Genomic DNA, 20,148 nt, shown 5'->3' with positions numbered 1-20,148 from the left:
GTAAACAGCTTTCTTCTTCCATGTCCTTCTGACATGATGGGAACCACAAGCCCAAACCAATCTTCTCTGAATTGTTTCAGGTTTTCTGTGATGAAAAAGATGACTAACGTACATGGCCTCAGTGGTCTGTCCTGGAGTGCCCTGTGCTCTGTTTCTTCCCCCTGTTTTACCACTCTAGATAATGTCTGCCTCTGCTAAGTCTTTCTCTGGGGCTTTCCTTCCCCTTCACTCAAAGATGTCGGTTCCCCTCACTTTATCTTAGAATCTTTAGCTAGGGGGGATTTGGTGAGGGTTTTCAATGCAGTGCTTCCTCTCCAGAATCCACGAAAATGGCTGCAAACACAGGGCTGTATTAGACAGTTTTGGCTTTATGACAAAATGTGCGTAAGATTTCTATTGCAAACCATAATAACTATATAAAATGATAATAGTTTCCTTCATAAATCTTTGAGTAAGACTGACACAGGAGAAATGTCTCATGCTTACTCTGGCTTGCTCAGCTCCCCTGCTCTTGCACTCACTTGTGAGGCACACAAACACTTCTTTGCGCTTCAGGGGGAAATGTGTGCCTACTCTTGAGGCAGAGGGCCACAGGAATGTGTTGGTGACTGAAAAGATGTGATACATTGTCCCTCAAAGGAAATAGTTCTAATCAGGTACAGGAACTAGTTTGACCGAATCTTTTATGTCCTGAATGTGTGCAAATTTTCTTTCCAGATTTATGAAGCTGCTTTGCGTTAATATTAAGGATCTTCTGTCACCCAGGGTGTTAAAAATAATAGTTCACACTTACATAGCACTTAGGATGTTCCTGGCAATGTTTGAAACACTTTGTACGTATGAAAGAATCGATTCTTTAGGACAATTTTATCAAATAGGCCATTATTATTGTTTTATACATGAGGAACTGGGAGACAAGGAAAATGAGTAAATTATTAACAAGACGCAGGAGGGAGAGATGTTTTGGGGGCTCCTGAGGAAAGTGGGAGAGGGGAGTTTGGGGTGCACAAAACTGTCGAAGAATAAATAAAAGACACTGTATTTAAAACAACAACAACAACAACAAAGCCAAGCACTTTTCACAAGGACAGTAGTAAATCAGCCAGTCCTCCCCAGCTGAGGTTGTGGGGTTTACAACTGTAAGCTTCTTGCAGAAAAGAGAGCTGCTAAGGCACCCTGCTTGCATGCTGTTGCCTAGAGAAGTGTTTCCTGGGTTCAGGTGCCCAAGGATTCAGAAGCTACTGAGGCAATGGTCCAAGGGGGGACTGACTAGTGCCCAGGCTATTTGCAGATCTTGATGTTGGGCATGTGGTGTTGGTTTTACAGGTACTTAGAACAGTATGCTGTCGTGCATCCTTAGGTAACCTGGAGGACAGCCTATGAAGCCAGTGTGCAGCAGAGTTGGATTCCTTTCAGGGAGGCCCTGCCAGGTGAGAGTGAAACCTAAGTTGCACTGGAAACCCCAGGAGTGGAGATGTAAGGAGTGGGGAGTATCTGCAGAGGGAAGCTGTAGGCAGTGAATAGAGACAGCCTAAGATGGAGGATGTGAGGTTACAAATGTCAGGCCATAGAAGTGGAGCTGCCCAAGCATGTAAATTCCAGTCAGTGGACCTCCTGCCTCATTCACTGGAGGGGAAAGACAGGACCTTGACTGTAAACTTGGAGACAAGAAACTTTAACAGGTCTTTATCCTCTTACCCTATCTTTTCTCTAGTCAATGCCATCTTCTGAAGCATTGGTGCTTTTAGTACCTTAAGCACCTTATCATGCATATCATTTAGGTTCTCTCCTGTAGGCACTCCAACCACCAACCAACCTGCCAGCCAGCCAACCAACCAACCAGCTAACCAACCAACTACAAACCACCCAACCAACCTGCTAGCCTGCCAGCCAACCAACCAGCTAACCAACCACCAACCAATCAACCAACCACCTAACCAACCTGCCAGCCAGTCAACCAACCAACCACCAACCACCCAACCAACCTGCCAGCCAGCCAACAAACCAACCAACTAGCCAACCAACCAATCAACCAACCAAAATCCAACCAATCAACTAAACTCACTCTTCCTTTTCTACTTTAATATATATTGCTCCAGGTTTTCAAATGTCTGCTGTTTTCAAATGAACCTTCTCTTTCTGTTCCTCTTCCGTTTACTGAATGATCTTTCATTTTAGGATGATGAGTAGACATTCATTTTGGTATTCTGAATCCAGAAGTTCTCTCACTTTTTTTTTCAAATAAGGAAACCATAAGTAAAGATTGAGAAGCTCTTACTTAATCTCCCACTTTTGCTTGCCATGATCTTTAAGAAGCATTTGTTGCACTGATCTTTTTCTCTCTTGAGGGGCTTTCTTTACCTCCTTCTTAGGTTACCACATTCTTCCTCCAAACTAACGAATGTTGGAGAACTTTAGGGCTTAGTCTCAGTTCTTTCTTTCTATTTATTTTACCATGTATATGATTTTATCAGTTCTTAAGGTGTTAAACACCATTCATATGCCGACAACTCCCAAATCTACATCTTTCCATGTCGGCCTAGCTCCTGAGTTTCAGATTCAGTGTCCAGCTTTTTCTTTAGCATCTCTATTTGGCTATCTAATGAACATCTCAAACTCAAGATGATGAATTCAAACCTTCCCTATCATTTTGGATACACCTGTTTAGAGAAGTGGTTCTCTGTGGGTCACAAGCCTTTTGGTAAACCTCTATTTCTAAAACTATTTACATTCAATTCATAACAGTAGAAAATTACAGTATGAAGTAGCAATGGAAGTAACTTCATTTGGGGGGTCACCAAAGTATGACTGTATTATAGGATCCCAGCATTAGGAAGGTTGAGAACCACCTAAAGTTTACATCAGAACTTTAGAGCATCTCTATCCTTCCAGTGACTGAAACCTAGAACATGGAGTCACCCACTGTTCTATTCTCTCTGTCGTATCCATAAATAACCCATCTTATTTCAATATGGTCCAAGCTCAGACCACCTTTGCACTTCACTGGACAGCACTCTCATATGACCTTGCCTTCTCACCTAGATTGTGGTGGCCAGTTCTTAAGATAATTCCTCACTGGAACATTTGCACCAATAATCTATTCACGTTCATGCTGAGGGATCCTTTTGAAATGCAACCCAACTCACATCACTTCTTGACTGAAAATTCAGAGGGCCCCAGCGACCTGGTCCCACCATCTCTCTCATCTTCTACACTTTCACACTTAGTTCTGCTGCACTGCTCTCCCAAACAAGACAGGCAGCTCTCATCCCAGGGCCTGCACACTGTTTACCGGGAAGAAACAATCTCTTTATCCCTCTCCTAGTCAGTCACACGACCCCCTCAGGTCATACCCAAACCTCATCTCCCTGCACTCCCTGGCAGCTTTATGAGCATTTCCGTGCCTCATGACCTGCTTGCTTTCTCTCCCCCACAGCTCGTTCCCTCCTCTAATTGTATACTTGGTAAACTGTTTTACTGTCATATTGTTGGTCCTTACCTCCTCTCCTAGGTTAAATTTGTCACACAAGGGTGTGGCTTTCTTCTGTTTAGAATAGCCTGTGTGTGCTGTGGTATGCAGTTGGCATGTAATAAATAGTAGTTGAGTGTGAGCAAGTGAGAGAACCAGCTTTGGACATGGGTGCTGCACTCTCCCGTGTTCTTGTTTGGACTGCCCTGAGTTTCATGTGGTGACATTGAAAGTGTATCCTTTGGTGTTTTGAGAAAAGATCTTGACAGTTTGATATTTCTCAGGAAGGGAGTAGGGAAATGAGGTGGAGAAACAGAATTGTATCCTTCTTTTCTTAAGATGTTCTTGGTTTCTCCAATTTCCCTTCTGTTTTGTTTTATGTGAATTCTTGTCATATGGTGTTTGCTTTGTCTCATTATATAAAAACACTCATTTCTAGTTGGAAATTGGGTTTGTTCTGCAACAATGCTTTCAGTTTCAAAGCCAATGATGTAATATGTTCCATTTATCCCAGTAAATGACAATGTTGGTGACACGTTCTTTCTCTTCCTGCTGCTCTGCACAAATCCTCCCATCCGCTGGCCCTTAAAACTCACAACCTGGTTTTCTTGTATAATAGATGGACTGTATTTGGATTTTTAAGCGTTAAGTTCAAAAAGATATTCTTGTTTAGTTTTTATTATTTTTGCATAATTGGGTCAGTTGAAGCCAGTTAGCCTGATGATTTCTTTTCTGAAATTAAAACTTAGTATGGAGATCCATTAGGCAGGATGGGCATGTTTCAGACCGCAGAGCTGAAGGTTTTGTGGCATACGTTTTCTAGGCCTTGAACACTGACAGTTACTCCCCAAAGCAGAAATGATGCTTTTTGATGCTTCAGATTCCTGAGGAGGGTTTGTGGGTGTAATGATAGGTATGAGGAACGCCCACCTGTAATGTATAAACACTGCAAAGATGGCCAAATACCCAATTTTGTAATTTGTGGAGGTTTGAATCTTAAGACACAAGCATATTTCTACACTCTAGTTATCTAGGATATAATAGTATTTTATTATGAATGTTTTCTAGAAGTAATGGAATTTAAGTCAGACAGTTTTAAGGTTAGATATTAAAACACAGAGTATGTGGAGGGAGCATGGCTGGTAATGTAATCATTTGGTCTTATTTTTGCATGACCTGTTGGTCCTTTATTCCCTTGGCCCCAGTGAAATCCCACACTTGTCCCAGAGCTTTTCTGCCTACCCTTAGGCATTCTGAAGATAATTTTAAGCACTAACATATCCTTTCTAGGTTTAATTAACACTCTAAGTTAGAATTGTTCTCCCTCTCCCCACCTGGAGCCTGTACAGCCTAGAAGAAGGCGAGAGTGGTTTGGGGTAAGGTGAGTTCCTCTACTTCTCTATTTCTCTACTTTCTGTACCCCTCCCCATCCCTGGCCCCAATTCTAGACCCCCTCTAAGAGGCAGTCTGTCATTCCCAGGAGGCAGCATTTAGCTAGCTGTTCCATCAAATCAGATGGCCCAACACTCCACTTCTAGATTTTCCAGACAAAAGTCAGGTCCCAGGTCACCTAGCTTCCCAGCCATAAACATTACATTGAAAACCCAGTGGCCCTGAAATTTCCCACCCCACCCCCACCCCCTGCTGGGGTGGATGGAACTCACAGCAGGAGCCTTTCTTTTCTCTATTGGATCCCTTCTCTTCCTGCTCTCTTAAGCTCCATATTCTTGTGCTAGAGTGACCTCCAGATTCATGGAACTGAGTGGAGAGCAGGTAAAAGGAAAGCCCCATTTATAGAATAATTTCAGTCCTAAATGGAATCAGGATGTCACCATCCCTCAGCTCCACTACAGCTGATGTCAGCAGTAAGTCTGTGGGGTCTCAGCTCTTCACACAGAGTCACACAGCGGTTTTACTAAAAGTCAAAGAAATGGCGCCACAGTGGGAAATGCCTGCCAGGCCTCACCCTGCAAGGTTCTCTTAAACTGAACAATAGTGGGACATGGTGACCCTTCTCCACCCTTGGAGAGAGACACCGGGGAACACCTGTGAAGCATCCTTACCAAAGGTGCTTAGTTCAATCTAAGCATGAGAAGGGGTTAGACAGGCTGAGGTTGGGAGACATTCTCCAATACAACTCCCAGGGCATTTAGTTTGGTCAAGGTCACTAAAGACAAAATGGTGTAGAGAAATCATTTTCGCTGAAAAGAGATTGAATAGTCATAACAAGACATCCTACACAACACTGTGAGAATCTTTATTTTCCTCCTCTGTCCTTTTTTAGTGCCGGGGATTGAAACTGGGGTCTCATGGATACTTAGCCAAGAGCTGTACACTCAGCGGCATCCCTCGGTCTTACTCACTGTGGGATTTTCAGTTAAATTGCCTCACTTTCTTCTCAAGGAAAAAAAAAAAAACCAACAAGACAATACAAAGAAAAAACAGTACAAACACACCCCTTAAAGGACACTGGAGGAAACAGGAACATGCCTCCAGTGCTAGATTGAGGGGTATTTTAGAATTCCTTGCGTATGACGACTGTGTCATCGCCAATGTCCCATGTCATTTGTGATGACTCGGAGATACCGGGGAAAGTGTTCATGGGTGAAATGTTCAGAGTGAGCAAGAGCGGGCAGAGCCCACAGCAGCTTGATCCATATAGAAGCATATCAAATGTTCATGCTTCCAACTTCTCTGTAATTTTTAGTTTTCTCAAAAATTTGGAGGAAAAAAAAAACAACCATGGAAACAGCTCTCAGTCTTTTCCTATGAAAATGTCGACATGACTTGTCATCTCATTCCGATATTTCCATTGTGTCTTCGGACCTAGCTGAAACTCTGACTTCATCCTATGCATGTAAAATCTTAAAAACATAGGCATATTTAACAACAATAAGCACCTTGAAATATTGATGCTGGATATTACAGTTCATGGGACAATTCCATTTAAACAAACACAATTCTTCACAACGATGTTTGGAGGAGAATGTGATTTTTGCATTCTTCCTATTTATAAATGAAAATTGGAGGAGTTGGTCTAGGCAGCTCATCCAAATCCACATGGGGCACCTAAGAAGTCCTCTCATTGTATCTTCTCAGCACACCTAGAAACACCCAGGTCTTTAACAAAACAACTCACCCCCTATTCTTTTTGTACAGAAAATAAGAAGGGGACTGTGGGATATTTGCTAATCCCATTGCGACTGTGTGAGAAGTACAGATTCGGGACTGTGCAGGTGGCCGTGCTCACCCCATTAAGCATGCATGCTGTGGAACCCTTAGAGGCAATGCCGCTCAGTAATGACCTGCTGAGTTCTGCAACCCCACCATGCAGTCTAGAGCACCAGCGTGGGTGGTGTTAGTCTCCAGTTCTATGCATGCCTCTGCAGATCCGCATGGGTGCAAGGAGGAACCTAAGGAAATGGGTTCTCCTGAGAGTGAGTCAACACGTCCCCAGGACACTGAGCTAACTCCTGTCCCATCTCTCAGTGTCTTTCAGGGAACTGACATCTCACAGAGGAAGTGCTCATGAGTCACTGATGGAATACTAAGCAGCTCTGTCTTCACCTGACAGCTGGGGTGAGCAGAAACAATCTCTCAGAGTTTCTCTCCACCCTGCTTCTCTCTCTCCATCTTTGTAATGGAAGTCAGTTTAAGGAGAAAAGAGGAGGGGAAAAATCAAAACCAAAACCCAAACCACCAACATTCAAACCTGGTGAGGTCCACAAACTAGAGAAGACATATGGCCCACCTTATTTTTCTTTCCAAATATCCTAGTAGGGGCTGAGTCACTCTGTTTTTACAACTGAATAAAGATGGAGAGGTAAGGGAGGTAGAAATGGGAGAGAAAACATAGGAAGTTGCTAAGTTGCATAGAGTATTCTCATGTCCTTTCTCAAGACTATCCAGTCCCACTAAGATTTTATAGAATGACATTAGGAATCCACCTTCTGGCCACTGCACTGTATGATTAATAACTGGATTTTAGGAAGTAGTTTTCTTTACAGTCAGCTTTCCTCACATATATCCTTCAGCTTTGGCAACCTTAACTTTTCAGCATCCTGTAATTCTTCTAAACCTCCTTTCTCAATCCATCTGGAAAAACAGTGTTAGCCAGGGCTCTGGTTCTGAAAGGTACAAACCTGTGATACATGTAGAGAACTTTGGGGCCTCTCTTAACTCTGGGACACTTTTCACCAGACTCTGTGAAATGCCAGCTTATTAGAGTGTCAACTCTGTACTGTGACCTTGCTGCATGCTCTCCAGGAAGAAAAACAAACAAGGAAATAAATGATACCAGGTGGAAAGTAAGCAGCTTATGAGATGTAGGTAGAATTTACAAGACAGGATTAGTGACTGACGGGAGCCATAAGCCTAAGCGACCCTTGACTCACATGCTGCCATATTTGGGCTTCTCTCCTCTTTTCTTAGATCTAGGCCTTGCTTAAGGCTCCATAGCACCAGAACCTCTTCCCACAGGTACCAGAACCTCTTCTCAGATATCAGGTGAATGAGCTGCAGTTAAGCAATTAGGCAGTTAGACAAGGGTAGATAGATAACCTTCAGAGCCACATTTCCTGCTGGCAGAACAGCCCATAATTAAGTCCCTTCCTGCTTCCAACCTGCTTTGCCTACATATATATGCCTTGAAAGAAAAAAATTTGGAGCTTGATCAGACGTCCTGTCTTGCTCTCATTCTTTATGTCTCTTGTCCCTGTCATTCGCCTGCCCTCCCTTTAGGTCCCCTTTGAACACCCCGCTGGTCGGGGCAAGTGACGGGTTCTCCAACAGGCCCAAACATTGCAAACTTGGTGCTGGAGGGTCTTAACCATTCTCCCACTCTCCCTCTTGCTAAACAGTTAGATTATATCCCTAAAGCTAGCTCCCAAGGCATATTCCCAAGGCCATGTCCTTATGCCTGGCTAAAACTCCAAGGTCCAGCAATCAAAACACCAAAGTCCAGCAACTGAAATTCATTATTTGGCTACACTGGCTAACTTGTTCAGTCGGGACTTACCAACTCATCCTAGCATGCCTCCCTCACTTTATCTTTAAAAACCACTATTGCCATCTCTGCCCTATCCGGAGGCAGGCTCTCCCTGACTCCCTAGGGAGGGGTAAATAAATCCCTTTTGTGTAAAGAATTTGGGGTCTGGGTGTCTTCTGTGCTGACTCTGAGATCCCTTTAAATTAGTAACTGCCATGTGATAGAAGATAAGACACAGAAAGGAAAGTATGGGGATATGGGATATTCATAACATCGTTCCATGTGTTTTAATTTTTAAAATGAATTTTTTATTTATGTTCATGAGTGTTTTGCCTGCAGGTATGTATGTGCACCACCTGTGTCCCTGGTATTCACAGAGACCAGAGGAGTACACCAGGTCCCCTGGAGCTGGAGTGATTGATGGTGGAAAGCCACTATGTGAGTGAGGGGAACCGAACATGTGTCCTCTGTAAGAACAGCAAGTGACCCACTGAGCTGTCTCTTTAGTTTCCCAAGTGTGTTTTTGAAATCTGATCACAAGTGAAACACATGATGACTTAACAGGTTCTTCAATTAGCTGCTGACTGGCGGTCTCCACTCTCGCCTTGAACATGCTAAGACATGCGAACGGTCCTTAGGTGTGCATCCAGGGAATGGGTGAACTGCAACTACTGGCCAGCTGACGTGTCCCTGTGTGTTTCCACTGACCCAGGTGCTTTCCACTGAGTGCTATTGTTCAATTCTCATATCTCATCCCTATAACAACATCACTCTGGGGAAGGCCAAGGAGGCAGAGGAAGAACGGACCCTGGGACCTCTGAGTACCCTAAGATTTGGGCATCTGGGTCTTTCCATGTGTTTCAGTCCTAATTGTTTTAGTCATCTCTTTTGGGTCTCCATTTCTTCTTGTGCTATATTTTAATTGATTTGGCAAGTTACATGATTCGTGCATTCTATTCATTTATTTCTTTACAAATGTATGGTGTATGAAAGTGTGCATATGTATGTGTGTGAGGTCATATGTAGGGGCCAGAGGAGGGCATCTGGTGTCCTGTTCTGTCATTCTCCCCTGTTGTTCCCTCTCACTGGACGTGAACCTCATCAAAATTTGATCAGGATGGCCACTTCCTGGGTTCTGCCCGTCTCCACCCCTCAAGACCCGCGAGTTACAGTCACACAGTAAACCCACACCATCAACTCATTCCCATGGTGCTTTGCATTTTATGCATTTTTACTTTCGAGTGAGGAACTGAGCCTGACTAGGGACGGTAACCTGTGTCGTGTGAGTGCGGACAAAGCCAGGATTTGAAATCGTCTCTTCCGCTTTGTCTTCCTGGCTGAAATACTGCTCCGATGAGGAGACCCATCACAGACCACTGAGAGAAACACCTTGGAGTGAACTCCACTTCTCTCCATTGCTGTTTCTCTCTTTCAGCTTCAGTTACTGTTCTGTCAGGCTGGGTTCAAAAGTAATGGACATATTTATTTGGTGGAGGGAATTTCAAGACAGTAACAACCCATGGCGTCGTATGGTTATTGCTGGCTGCCGTGAGTGTCAGGAACAAAAGCAGAACAGAAGGAAGTGAAAAAGATTGAACTGGGCCTGAACATGTACAGTTTGACATGTATGTATTCAAAGTTGCAGACAAATCAAATAGAGACAAAGGGGCCATAACTGTTAAAGAAATTAGTATCACTAACAAAAGCAAAACATTTTGTTCAGAGGAAATAGAAGGATGTCCTGTGGGAAAGATCTCATCTATTGAAGCCTCTGGGGTATAAAAATGCAAACTTATCTGAAAGGAAGCCTGAAAAGAGAGAGTAGCCAGGGCACCTTGCTGGAAACAGGGAAGTGTTTTGTCTACATCCAGCGTCAAACTACCATGAGGCCCCGTGCCACCATGGTCTAAGGGGGACTGCTTATTTCTCAGACTCAAGCAGAACTTGGCATCATCCACATGATATTGGCTTTTTGGGCACACAGAACACAAGAATTGCAAGTAAAAGCCAGGCAGTATAAGTGTGTGTGTGTGGGGGGGGGGGATTGGACTCCCTATAGGGAGCCCCTGAGAAGCTGTGCAGGAAGCTGGGAGTGTAAAGCAAGTTGAGTCAGAGACCCCAGGAGGTGTGGGATGTCTGCTGAGGAAGTCTGTAGAGGAAGCCAGCTCAGGAGGGAGAGCATGTGTGTTGCAGGCAACAAGAGGTGGGCTGCTCCGGTGCACTGGAGCTCAGATGATGCCGTGTGCCCCGAGTGCTAGACACAGAGCTGTAGGGTTTCATGTTTCCCTCCTGGGTTTTGATCTTGCTCTTGTCAGTTTTTCCTCATGTTTCCCATGTCCTACCTTTTGTGGTGGGATATCTGCTCTGTGCCATTGCACATAAGAAGTGTGCAATTGAGTTTATTTTCACAGGGACTCACAGCTAAGAGACTGTCTTAAGAATCAGTAGACTCGGGCGGCGGTGGCGCACACCTTTAATCCCAGCACTCTGGAGGCAGAGGCAGGTGGATCTCTGTGAATTCGAGGCCAGCCTGGTCTACAGAGCAAGTTCCAGGAAAGGCACCATAACTCAAAACTACATGGAGAAACCCTGTCTCAAAAAACAAACAAACAAACAAACAAAACAAAAACAAAAACAAAACTTAAAAAAAATCAGTAGAATCTTGGGATTTTGGACTTTTAAACAGAAGTGGGATGGTTAAGACTTGTGGGCTCCTTGAAGCTGGGCTAAATGCTTTTGTAAGATGTGAGCCTTTGGGGGTCGGGGGCAGAATCTAAAATAGTTCCCACAGGCTTATATTTTGAACACTTGTACCCAACTGATGGCAATAACTGGGGAGGGTGTGGAACCTTTGAGAAACTGACCCTGTCTGCCAGAAGTCACTAGGGGCATGTCTTGAAAGCTTACAGCCTGGCTTTCAGGTCTGGCCTGTCTCTGGTTCCTGGGATGGTCGAGCAGAGCCTCTGCTGCATGCTTCCTATGATGCCTTCTCTGTGATGATGGGGGCTGTGCTGCATGTTCTCTGTAATGATAGGCCATGCTGCATGCTCTCTGTGATGATGGGCCATGCTGCATGCTGCCTGTGATGCCTTCCCTGGGATGACGGGCTGAAATGTCTCTTAGAAATTTCTCAGAACAGCTTGTGCTGTCCCTGCCCGGCACTGTAGTCAGAGCCCCACAAAGGGACTGACACCCCAGCTTCTGTTGGAGTGGAAAGAGGTGTTTTTTTTTTTAACTTCTGTGGTCATCCAGGGTAATTTCCCCCCACATGTAGCTCTTGAGTGTTTGAAATGTTTAGGTCCAAATTATGGTGTGTACTGTGGATTTCAAAGACTTAGTAAGAAAAGAGTGAATTTTCACATTTAAAAAATGACTACATGTTGAAATAATAATTTTGTGGTACATGTAGTTAAAATACTATTGTGATGAAACCCATCTGTTTATTTTAATTTTTTAGTGTGTTTAATAATTAAATATAAATTGCTTTATATCTTTCTGGGACAGCATCATCATATAGCTTGCCAAGGGTTTCTTCTTGCTGTTATTATAATTTTTAGGACAAGGTGGGGGCACCCTTCAGGGGTGATAATGCAAGTTAAAGCCTGATGCACTGATCAGTTGTAGCTAAATGACATATATAAATTTCAGGTGGTTAAAATTTTTGTTCTAAAAACTTTACTTTGGAAGATAAACTACCTGGGTCCAGTATTTTAGAACTGATCAAATATTGATAGTTTAGGCTGTTGAAATGTTTTCTGTGGTCTCTTGCTTTCTGAGTTGTCAGGGATATCCTAGATGCCCAAATATCCATAGATTCCTGTTTGAATGCAGCAACAGTGGAAAACATGACTTATGAAGAAATTAATATTTATAGAACTTGCTGCTTGATTAATACTGTGGGAATCAATGGGACTAACTTTGGTCTTCCCATTCTTATTTGAAATAAAGACATCTGGGTTGCTTTATGCCTGAACTAGCCCACAAGAAGGAGAACATGAACAGTGTGAACAGTAATTAGTATAGACATAATATTCAATGATGCAGGAATTCGAGGAGATTAGTTTTGGCAATGAGTTCTAAATGAAAGGACTTGATTTCAAGCCTGTTTTTAAATTAAGTTTTTACTAAAATGTAATTTAAGTTGAAAACAGTCATCATATTCTGTCAGTAGATTTTAGAAGTCTATATATGAAAGGGTTTCTTCTTTTGCTGTTATTCACAAGTGGTCCACACTTCACAGCTATCTCCATTTCACAACAATAGTGGTACTCAATGGCTTTCTTCCTGGATAATTACCCTGCATTTGGCAACAGCAGAAAAACAAGCCCAAACCCTCCTAGCATGGGACACAGCATCTCTGCCAGTCCATGTGCAGCGTGACTTAAGTTGCATTGAACCTTCTCCTATAGTGAGCTCAAGAGAAGAATCTGAAATGCATACTGACTTACAAAGTGGAAGAATGAACAGTTTGAGTTTCATAGAGACAAGAAACTCTCAGTGATTCTACTAGAAGGGAGATATTGTTATAAGAAGGGAGACATGGGATGTGGGGCTGAATTTTTTCCTATGATTGGAAAACACGCCACCATTGCCAGATAGTATAGCGGAGACAGATGGCGTGGCAGCTGCTGTGAAGGAAAGATGCCTTACTACTAGGTGAACCATGAAAAATAACGAGAAGGATGGAAGGAACGGCACACAAGCTCCCCTCTGCTGTCACATCTTCCCATCACCACAAAATGTCTAATTGTATTCCATCAGGTGGCAGATTGCAGATGAAATGCCTTCCGGTTTTCTCCACTGACTGCACACTTGGAATTCACCATTCTCTCTGCAGGACTTGCTTTTTGTCTTTTGATTTTTTTGGCAAGAATGGAAGGAGGAATGGGTAGCAATGACTCATGGGATATACAATGCCCATATATGGTAAAGAAGGTGCAAACACTGATCTTTTTCTGGCTCATTTGGTTGCAGTTTGATATGCAGAAATTGGCCAAAACTCATCTTGGTTTATTTTAGAGACACCCCCAATTAACACTGATTCATGCTACAGATCACATAAATGGGAATGGCATTTTAATCAGATTTAAATGGAAATGTTTTAAAATGCGACTTAGAGATACCCAAAGCAGGCACACATATGATCTTGACATTCGCATAGTTTGTGTCCAGTGTTGCCTGTTGGTTGTTTTATTACACTTCCTTGAGTAATCAGCAACGGTGAAGGGCTAGTGGTGCCCTGGCTGGGTTGCCTCAGTGGGGAAATGCAGCGGCCTCTCCAGTTTAAAAGAAATGTGCCAACTCTATAGATTTGGAAAGGGTTGGTTAAGTGAATGAGGATCTACAAATGCTCGGGCCCTGGAGTTTTGATTCATATGCATTTAAACAATACCTGCTTGATAGTTACTGCTGTACAACTTAAGCAAATAGAAATGGATTCAACTAAATTGTGATGTATGGAGACAATAAAAGCATGTGAATGGGACTGGAGAGATGGCTCAGAGGTTAAGAGCACTGGCTGTTCTTCCAGAGGTCCTGAGTTCAATTCCCAGCAACCACATGGTGGCTTACAACCATCTGTAATAAGATCTGGCTCCCTCTTCTGGCTTACAGGGATACATGCAAACAGAACACTGTGTACATGATAAATAAATAAATCTTTAAAAAAAAAAGCATAAAAAAAGCATGTGAGTGATATTAAAGATCCACCCCCCCCCCAACCCACCCCCGTGCTATTATTTAAAGAAATTGGCTGGGTGAATATCCAAAGATGTTTTTGCCATTTTGTCTAGAGGAGTTGGCTAAAGGTTGTAGAGTTACAGTGACTGACAGTCACTGAAGGGTCTCAAAGGGTAGTTTTGGTAATCTCTTAGGCACTGTTTTAAGAAACACTAGTCATCCTCCAAGTAGACTCCATTGTGTATGTACGACTTCTAGTTATGCACACACACAGGACTTAATCATTGCCAGCATGAATCTTTTTGTTGTTGTTGTTGTCTGTTTGTTTGTTTGCTTGCTTTGTTTTTCGAGACAGGGTTTCTCTGTGTAGTTTTGGTGTCTGTCCTGGATCTTGCTCTGTAGACCAGGCAGGCCTCGAACTCACAGAGATCTTCCTGGCTCTGCCTCCTGAGTGCTTGGATTAAAGGTGTGTGCCACCACTGCCCGGCTCTCCAGCATTAATCTTAACACAGACTCTAGAAGCAACTCCGGTATATCCCCATTCCTGGATTTCAGGAGTTAATGTCCCCAATCTACCTGTCTCTCTACTTCCTTTTTCTTTCTATTTCCCAGAACAGGACTTGCGTCTGTCTGTTTGGGTAAAGTCTGTGCTGCCAGGACCAGAATTCAGCTCTGACCTTTCTATTTGACCTACATATACGTGATCATAAATTACAAATGATTGTATGAATTTAGATACACGTTGTCAGGAAGCTAGAGCAAGCTACACAGAAGCCATGTGAGTGGGACGAGTCCTCATGAGAACTGCCGGAAGAGCATCTTCACTAAGCTCTTGCAGAGACTAAGCCTCACGTCAGCGGTTTGTAGGTCTGCCTGCTGGCTGGGGTAGGTAGGTCCCTGGCTGGGGGTGGGGAGAGACAGCAGGCTACCTTCCAGTTCAAGGTAGTGATTGCTTCCAAGCCAGTTACAGAAATCTGTGCTTTGTGACTGAATCAGAAGTGGGAAACCCCCATCATTTAACACTTTTCAGGACCACGACTCATTACGAAAGAGCTTCCTGCTTCCCTTTGTTGAGTTTTATATGAACATCTTAGGGAAAATGAGGTTCTCTCTGGTTGCAGGAGAGGTTACATAATGCGTTTGCTGCAAACCCTATCGGCCTCAGGTAGCCGCAATCTATTCTTTAAAAAAATACTTGGAAATTTTTAAACTAAATTTCAGCACATCATTGGTGTTTATACAAGAGGCACCTAACCTGTTAGCATCATGTAGCTGGAGGATTTCCTTCTTGTTTTGCCCACATACTGTAACTATGGTTTTTCTTTGAGAGGCCCTTGTAATATGGCTCTCCTTTCATAGATAAAATGCAGCTTATATTTCCTGATTGAGGGATGATAATATAGCTCCAAAATCAAAGGTAAAGTAGGATGCAGGAAGCGAGGAAAAAAAAAAACAAAAAAACAAAAACAACCCAGCTATCTACTATCCTGTGTATATACGTGATGTAGTTGTGAGATACTATTCCAAAGAGGACACTAGGCACCAGGCACGTCCAATGGGAAATAATTAGCCTTTCAGAATCCACCCCTTTTGTTTTATTTGGTAGTTCTGCTGACTACATGGCTTTAGTGCTCTGTTTTAATGTGTCTTTGTGAATTATGTGACAACACAGTATCCTTGAAATAAATATCTCTAATACAGTTTATGATTTGCTTTATGAAACAATCTTTGTTTTGACAGATATATACACACATATGTATGATATATAAACAGATAATGTGTATATAGATGTAGTTATCTGTTTATAGTTTCTCTGTAGTTGGAAAAGATAAATGGCAAAGCAATAAAAAAACATTAAAAAAGAGACAAATGTCTCTAACTTTTGTGTGTGTGTGGTCAAACATGCAACCTAGAGAAATTTTTATGAACTTTAAACCTTTATATTTTCCTTAATTTCTATGACTGGACAGCAAAGATAAATCTTCACAGAACTGAATTTATTACAAAAATGTGAACAGCTTTTTGAATTATCAAAGATAAAATTACTTTAAATATAATTTTATGTGGACTGTATTATTTGAGTGGTTAGCAAATTGGTAGTCCAAATGCTGTAAAACTTAACAACAAAACCCTCAAAACCAACTAAAAACTCTCCGTTCACTAGAAATATCTCTATCTTCAGGTCGCTGTGATCCACATGCTTGGAAATCTCAATAGCCTTTTCCATTTTGTGGTCCCAGGCCATCTTATTCCCCAGCCATCCCAGGCAGGGTTGCCAAACAAACATAAGGAAGGAAATGTGGCTTTAGGAAGGTTCTGAAAGTTTTCCCAGGGGACAAACTGTGGTTTTCCGACAGATGTGACAGTTGGACAGCTTTGCTGAGCATCGACAACTAAAGCCGCCAAAAACAGCCTCATTCGAATGTTCCTGTCAAATCTCCGCTCTCAGCAACACTCAGCATTTATGACCCAGGAAACTAATCAGACTTAGCGTCACTGTAGAAAAGGAAGGTCGCCGGAGGAGTCCCCCGGAAAGGATGGTTGTGTTCTAAACCCCTTCTGATTCACTTAGTTGATGAAATCACGAAAGTGAAATGAATCTGGAGAAAATGAATACTTCGCAACCAAGAAAAGCCTCCAAGAATAAAGGTAGAAGAGGTTAGAAGAAGGGAGAGGAAGAGGAGGAGAAAAAGTAGTCTGTCAGCTTTCAGGATAAATGCAGAGGATAAAGGACGTGGGAAAGGTTTTGCTTTTTTTTTTTTTTAATATATATTCTGTCTTATTGGTCTGGATATTCATTACTTACTGTGAGTAGAAACAGTCTTCAGGCTGGGACCAGCAATTCTGGAGCTTCTTATTCTTATTAAATTCCTTTACTCACCTTCCATGGGGGTATTGCTGTCCGGACGGTTTGCAAAGACCACGTCCACGTATTCCAGCTGCAGCCTCTGGAGGGAGCCTTTCAGTCCTAGCGGCAGAAACAGAAGAAAACATAGCGGAAGGCCCAAGGAGTCCAGATGGGAACACTATGTGGAAGGGTCTGAGTTCGATTCCTTTCAAAAATTTACTTAAAAACAAACACTGAATTAGTTACAGAAATCCTTGAAAAGGGCAAAGCAAGACCATAGGCAGGAATTATTTACTCACAGAAACACCAATCTGAGTTATTTACGGATGAACAACCTTCACAAGGGTTAAGGAAACCGGATGAGAGATGTCAGGATCTGGTTTTTGGCGTATTAATGAAAAGCGTTGGCTGAGAAAGCTGGAGGGAAATCCACAAATCCAAGAATCAAATAGCCTAGAATAGTGGTTCTCAACCTGCCTGATGCTGCGACCCTCTCATACAGGTCCTCATGTTGTGGTGACCTCAACCACAGAATTATTTTTGTTGCTACTTCATAAGTGTAACTTTGCTATCGATATGAATCATAATGTAAATATTCATGTTTTCTGAGGATCTTAAGCGACCCCTGTGAAGGGTCATTTGCTCCCCAAAGGGGTCTTGACCCACAGGTTGAGAAATGCTGACTTAGAGAGAGCTGCCTCTTCTTGGGAGGGGAGGGGAAGTTAACGCCTTAGACTTGGACCCCAGTACCAATCTCACTAGGGTGAAACTCACTACTGAGTAGACCCCATGGCCCTTGCTCCCAGGCATTGTTCACAGAGTCTCTGGATCCACCACAGAGTGAGGCAGGAATCTCTGATCTTGGAGTAATGGACTTGGGCTCTCACCTCCACCACCGCTAACTGTGACCAGAACTATACCAGTTCTAAAAGCTGTGGCTTCAGGGGTGACACGACTTAGCACCAATCTTGCTAGCCAGGGGATTGCCTCCACTATTCACCCTCAACCTCAGGCTTATGGCAGAAATAGGTGAACTTTGACCTGAAACTCAGTGCTGGGGCTATAGATCTATCCCTGCAGCTAGAGCCCGAGAAGAGTACCCGGGCAGAAGCCTGCATGTTGCATGAGATGCACTTGTGTTCTAGCTAGCATCACCAGGTGATGCAGTGGTGTCAGGCCAGCGGTGGACCACAGTACCAGGCAGGCCAGAGAAGCATAGTTACACAGGTCTGAGCGAGCTGAGGGCCTCAGAACTTGGGACCCAGAACTTGGCCATTTTGGCTGGACCCTTTGTGGTGAGGCTCAGGACTGAGTCGAATCCTATTGTTCCTGACCACAGGCTAGTTAGGGATTGTAGATGAGGCGTTTGGTCCTGCCTTGTTTCACATGGAGCTTAGCTGATCTTGAGGTTGGATGCCTTCTTTAGGCAGTTCTCCAATCTATCACGTGCAGCCTACCAATTGCTGACTTGTAACAAACCTAAGCTAGGGACGCCATCTTCCACAGACAGAATGGCAGCACTGGTTTTGGAGTTACCGGGACTAGCGCCGTCTAGTGTTGGAACAGTGGCAATGACCACAGGCTCCGAACAAACAGCCTACTTAGAATTCCCAGAAGACCAGAAACCCTTAACGCGAACCAGTGAAAGCTGGAGTGTGTGCCTGATATTTCAGTGCATGAATGTTGTCAGATACTAACAAGTCTCAAGAGCTTCCAGGGAACTGTGAGACTCCAGAAGCTGATGATGAGGTAATGTTTATGTGTGACCTCTTGGACAAGAATTCTAAACAGCGATTTTCTGGAAATGTAATGAACTTCAAGAAAATACAGAGAGGCTGGGCATGGTGACACATACGTGTCATCCCAGAGCTAGGAATGTTGAGGTAGGCGGATAGCAATTTAGACGTCAGTCTAAGTGATATAATGAGATCCTGTTTTGGGAAATAGTCAGCTGAGACGGGGCCAAATAGTCTTCCCTAAGGAAGAGCACACCAATTGGTTATCCAATACTGAATGCTCATCCCTGAAAATATATAGGCAAGTAATGTTACATAGGTTGTATTTATGAATGTAGGAATATATGTATATGTGTATATATGTGTGTGTATGTATATGTATGTAAGTAAAAATGAATAATGAAAAATAGAGGTCATGATTTTGAAAGAGCAAGGAAGGATACAGGGGAGAGTTTGGAGGGAGGAAAGGGAAGGGGAAATAAAACAATTATAATCTCAAAAGATGAAAAGAAATGCATTTTTTAAAAGCTACAAATGGTCATGAGTGGAAAATGTATTAGAGATAACCTACTCAAACATGGTCCTTAAAAACATAAGAGAAACCAGGTAGTGACACATGCCTTTCATCCTGCACTCAAGAGGTAGAGGTACAGTTATGAGGCCAGCCAGGTCTACAGAGTGAGTTCAAGGACAGGCTGAGCTATACAGAGAAACCCTGTCTTGAAAAACAAAAACCCCAAAACAAAAAATGAAAACAAAAGAGAAGCAATTCAGTAATCATCAGGCAACCTTACTACAGAAAGTAAAGTGATTTTTAAAAACTGAAACAAACCCCGGAGCTGGAAAGCACATTAAATGAAATGAAAGTGGAATTGAAAACATCCATAGCAGAATCCATGTAACAGAAGATTCAGCCAACTCAAAGACAAGATATTTGAATATGCCCAGGGTGGGGTGGGAATGAAGATGTGTGAAGAATGCTCAGAGGATCTTAAGAACATCATTAAAAGAACTGGTATTCCGGTTTGGAGTTTCAACAAGGGCTTCAGAATCCTAGAGTTAAACATTTATTCATTGTTACAAGGGGCTGAGGAGATAACTCAGCAGCTAATAAGGCTTTTGTGCTCTGCCAGGGTACCCCAGTTCAGTTCTGAGCACAGTGGACTGGCATACAATAGCCTGTAACTCTAGCTCTCTTCTGGCCTCGAGCACACCCCTGGGCACACACAAGTGTGGCATCTACTCAGACATAAATACATACACATAAATTTAAAAAGAGATACAAATAAATTTATAAAAAACATAATGACATGAATGGTGGCAAATGTGCTGAAAAAGAGCAACACTCCAGTGCTCAGGCCTGAAGAGGACATCTACACCATCCTTTTCAATGCTCAAGGATCATTGTAGAAGTGTTAAGAGCCAGAAA

The 20,148-nt window shown here is 42.9% G+C and overlaps 1 protein-coding gene across 1 annotated transcript in view; it reads right to left on the bottom strand.

Moving 5' to 3' along the window:
* The window catches only part of Kcnab1 (potassium voltage-gated channel subfamily A member regulatory beta subunit 1), a 250,881-nt gene that overhangs the window by 37,904 nt on the left and 192,829 nt on the right, over window positions 1-20,148 (bottom strand). Inside the window, exon 8 of the mRNA XM_036189972.1 lies at window positions 17,017-17,103. Coding sequence (XP_036045865.1) covers window positions 17,017-17,103 — 87 coding nt within the window. The remainder of the gene's footprint in view (window positions 1-17,016; window positions 17,104-20,148) is intronic.

This window comes from Onychomys torridus, chromosome 6 (assembly GCF_903995425.1).
Source record: "Onychomys torridus chromosome 6, mOncTor1.1, whole genome shotgun sequence".
Classification (NCBI taxonomy): Eukaryota; Metazoa; Chordata; class Mammalia; order Rodentia; family Cricetidae; genus Onychomys; species Onychomys torridus.
Note: the sequence above shows the minus strand (reverse complement) of the source record. Positions and strands in the feature narration are given on the sequence as shown.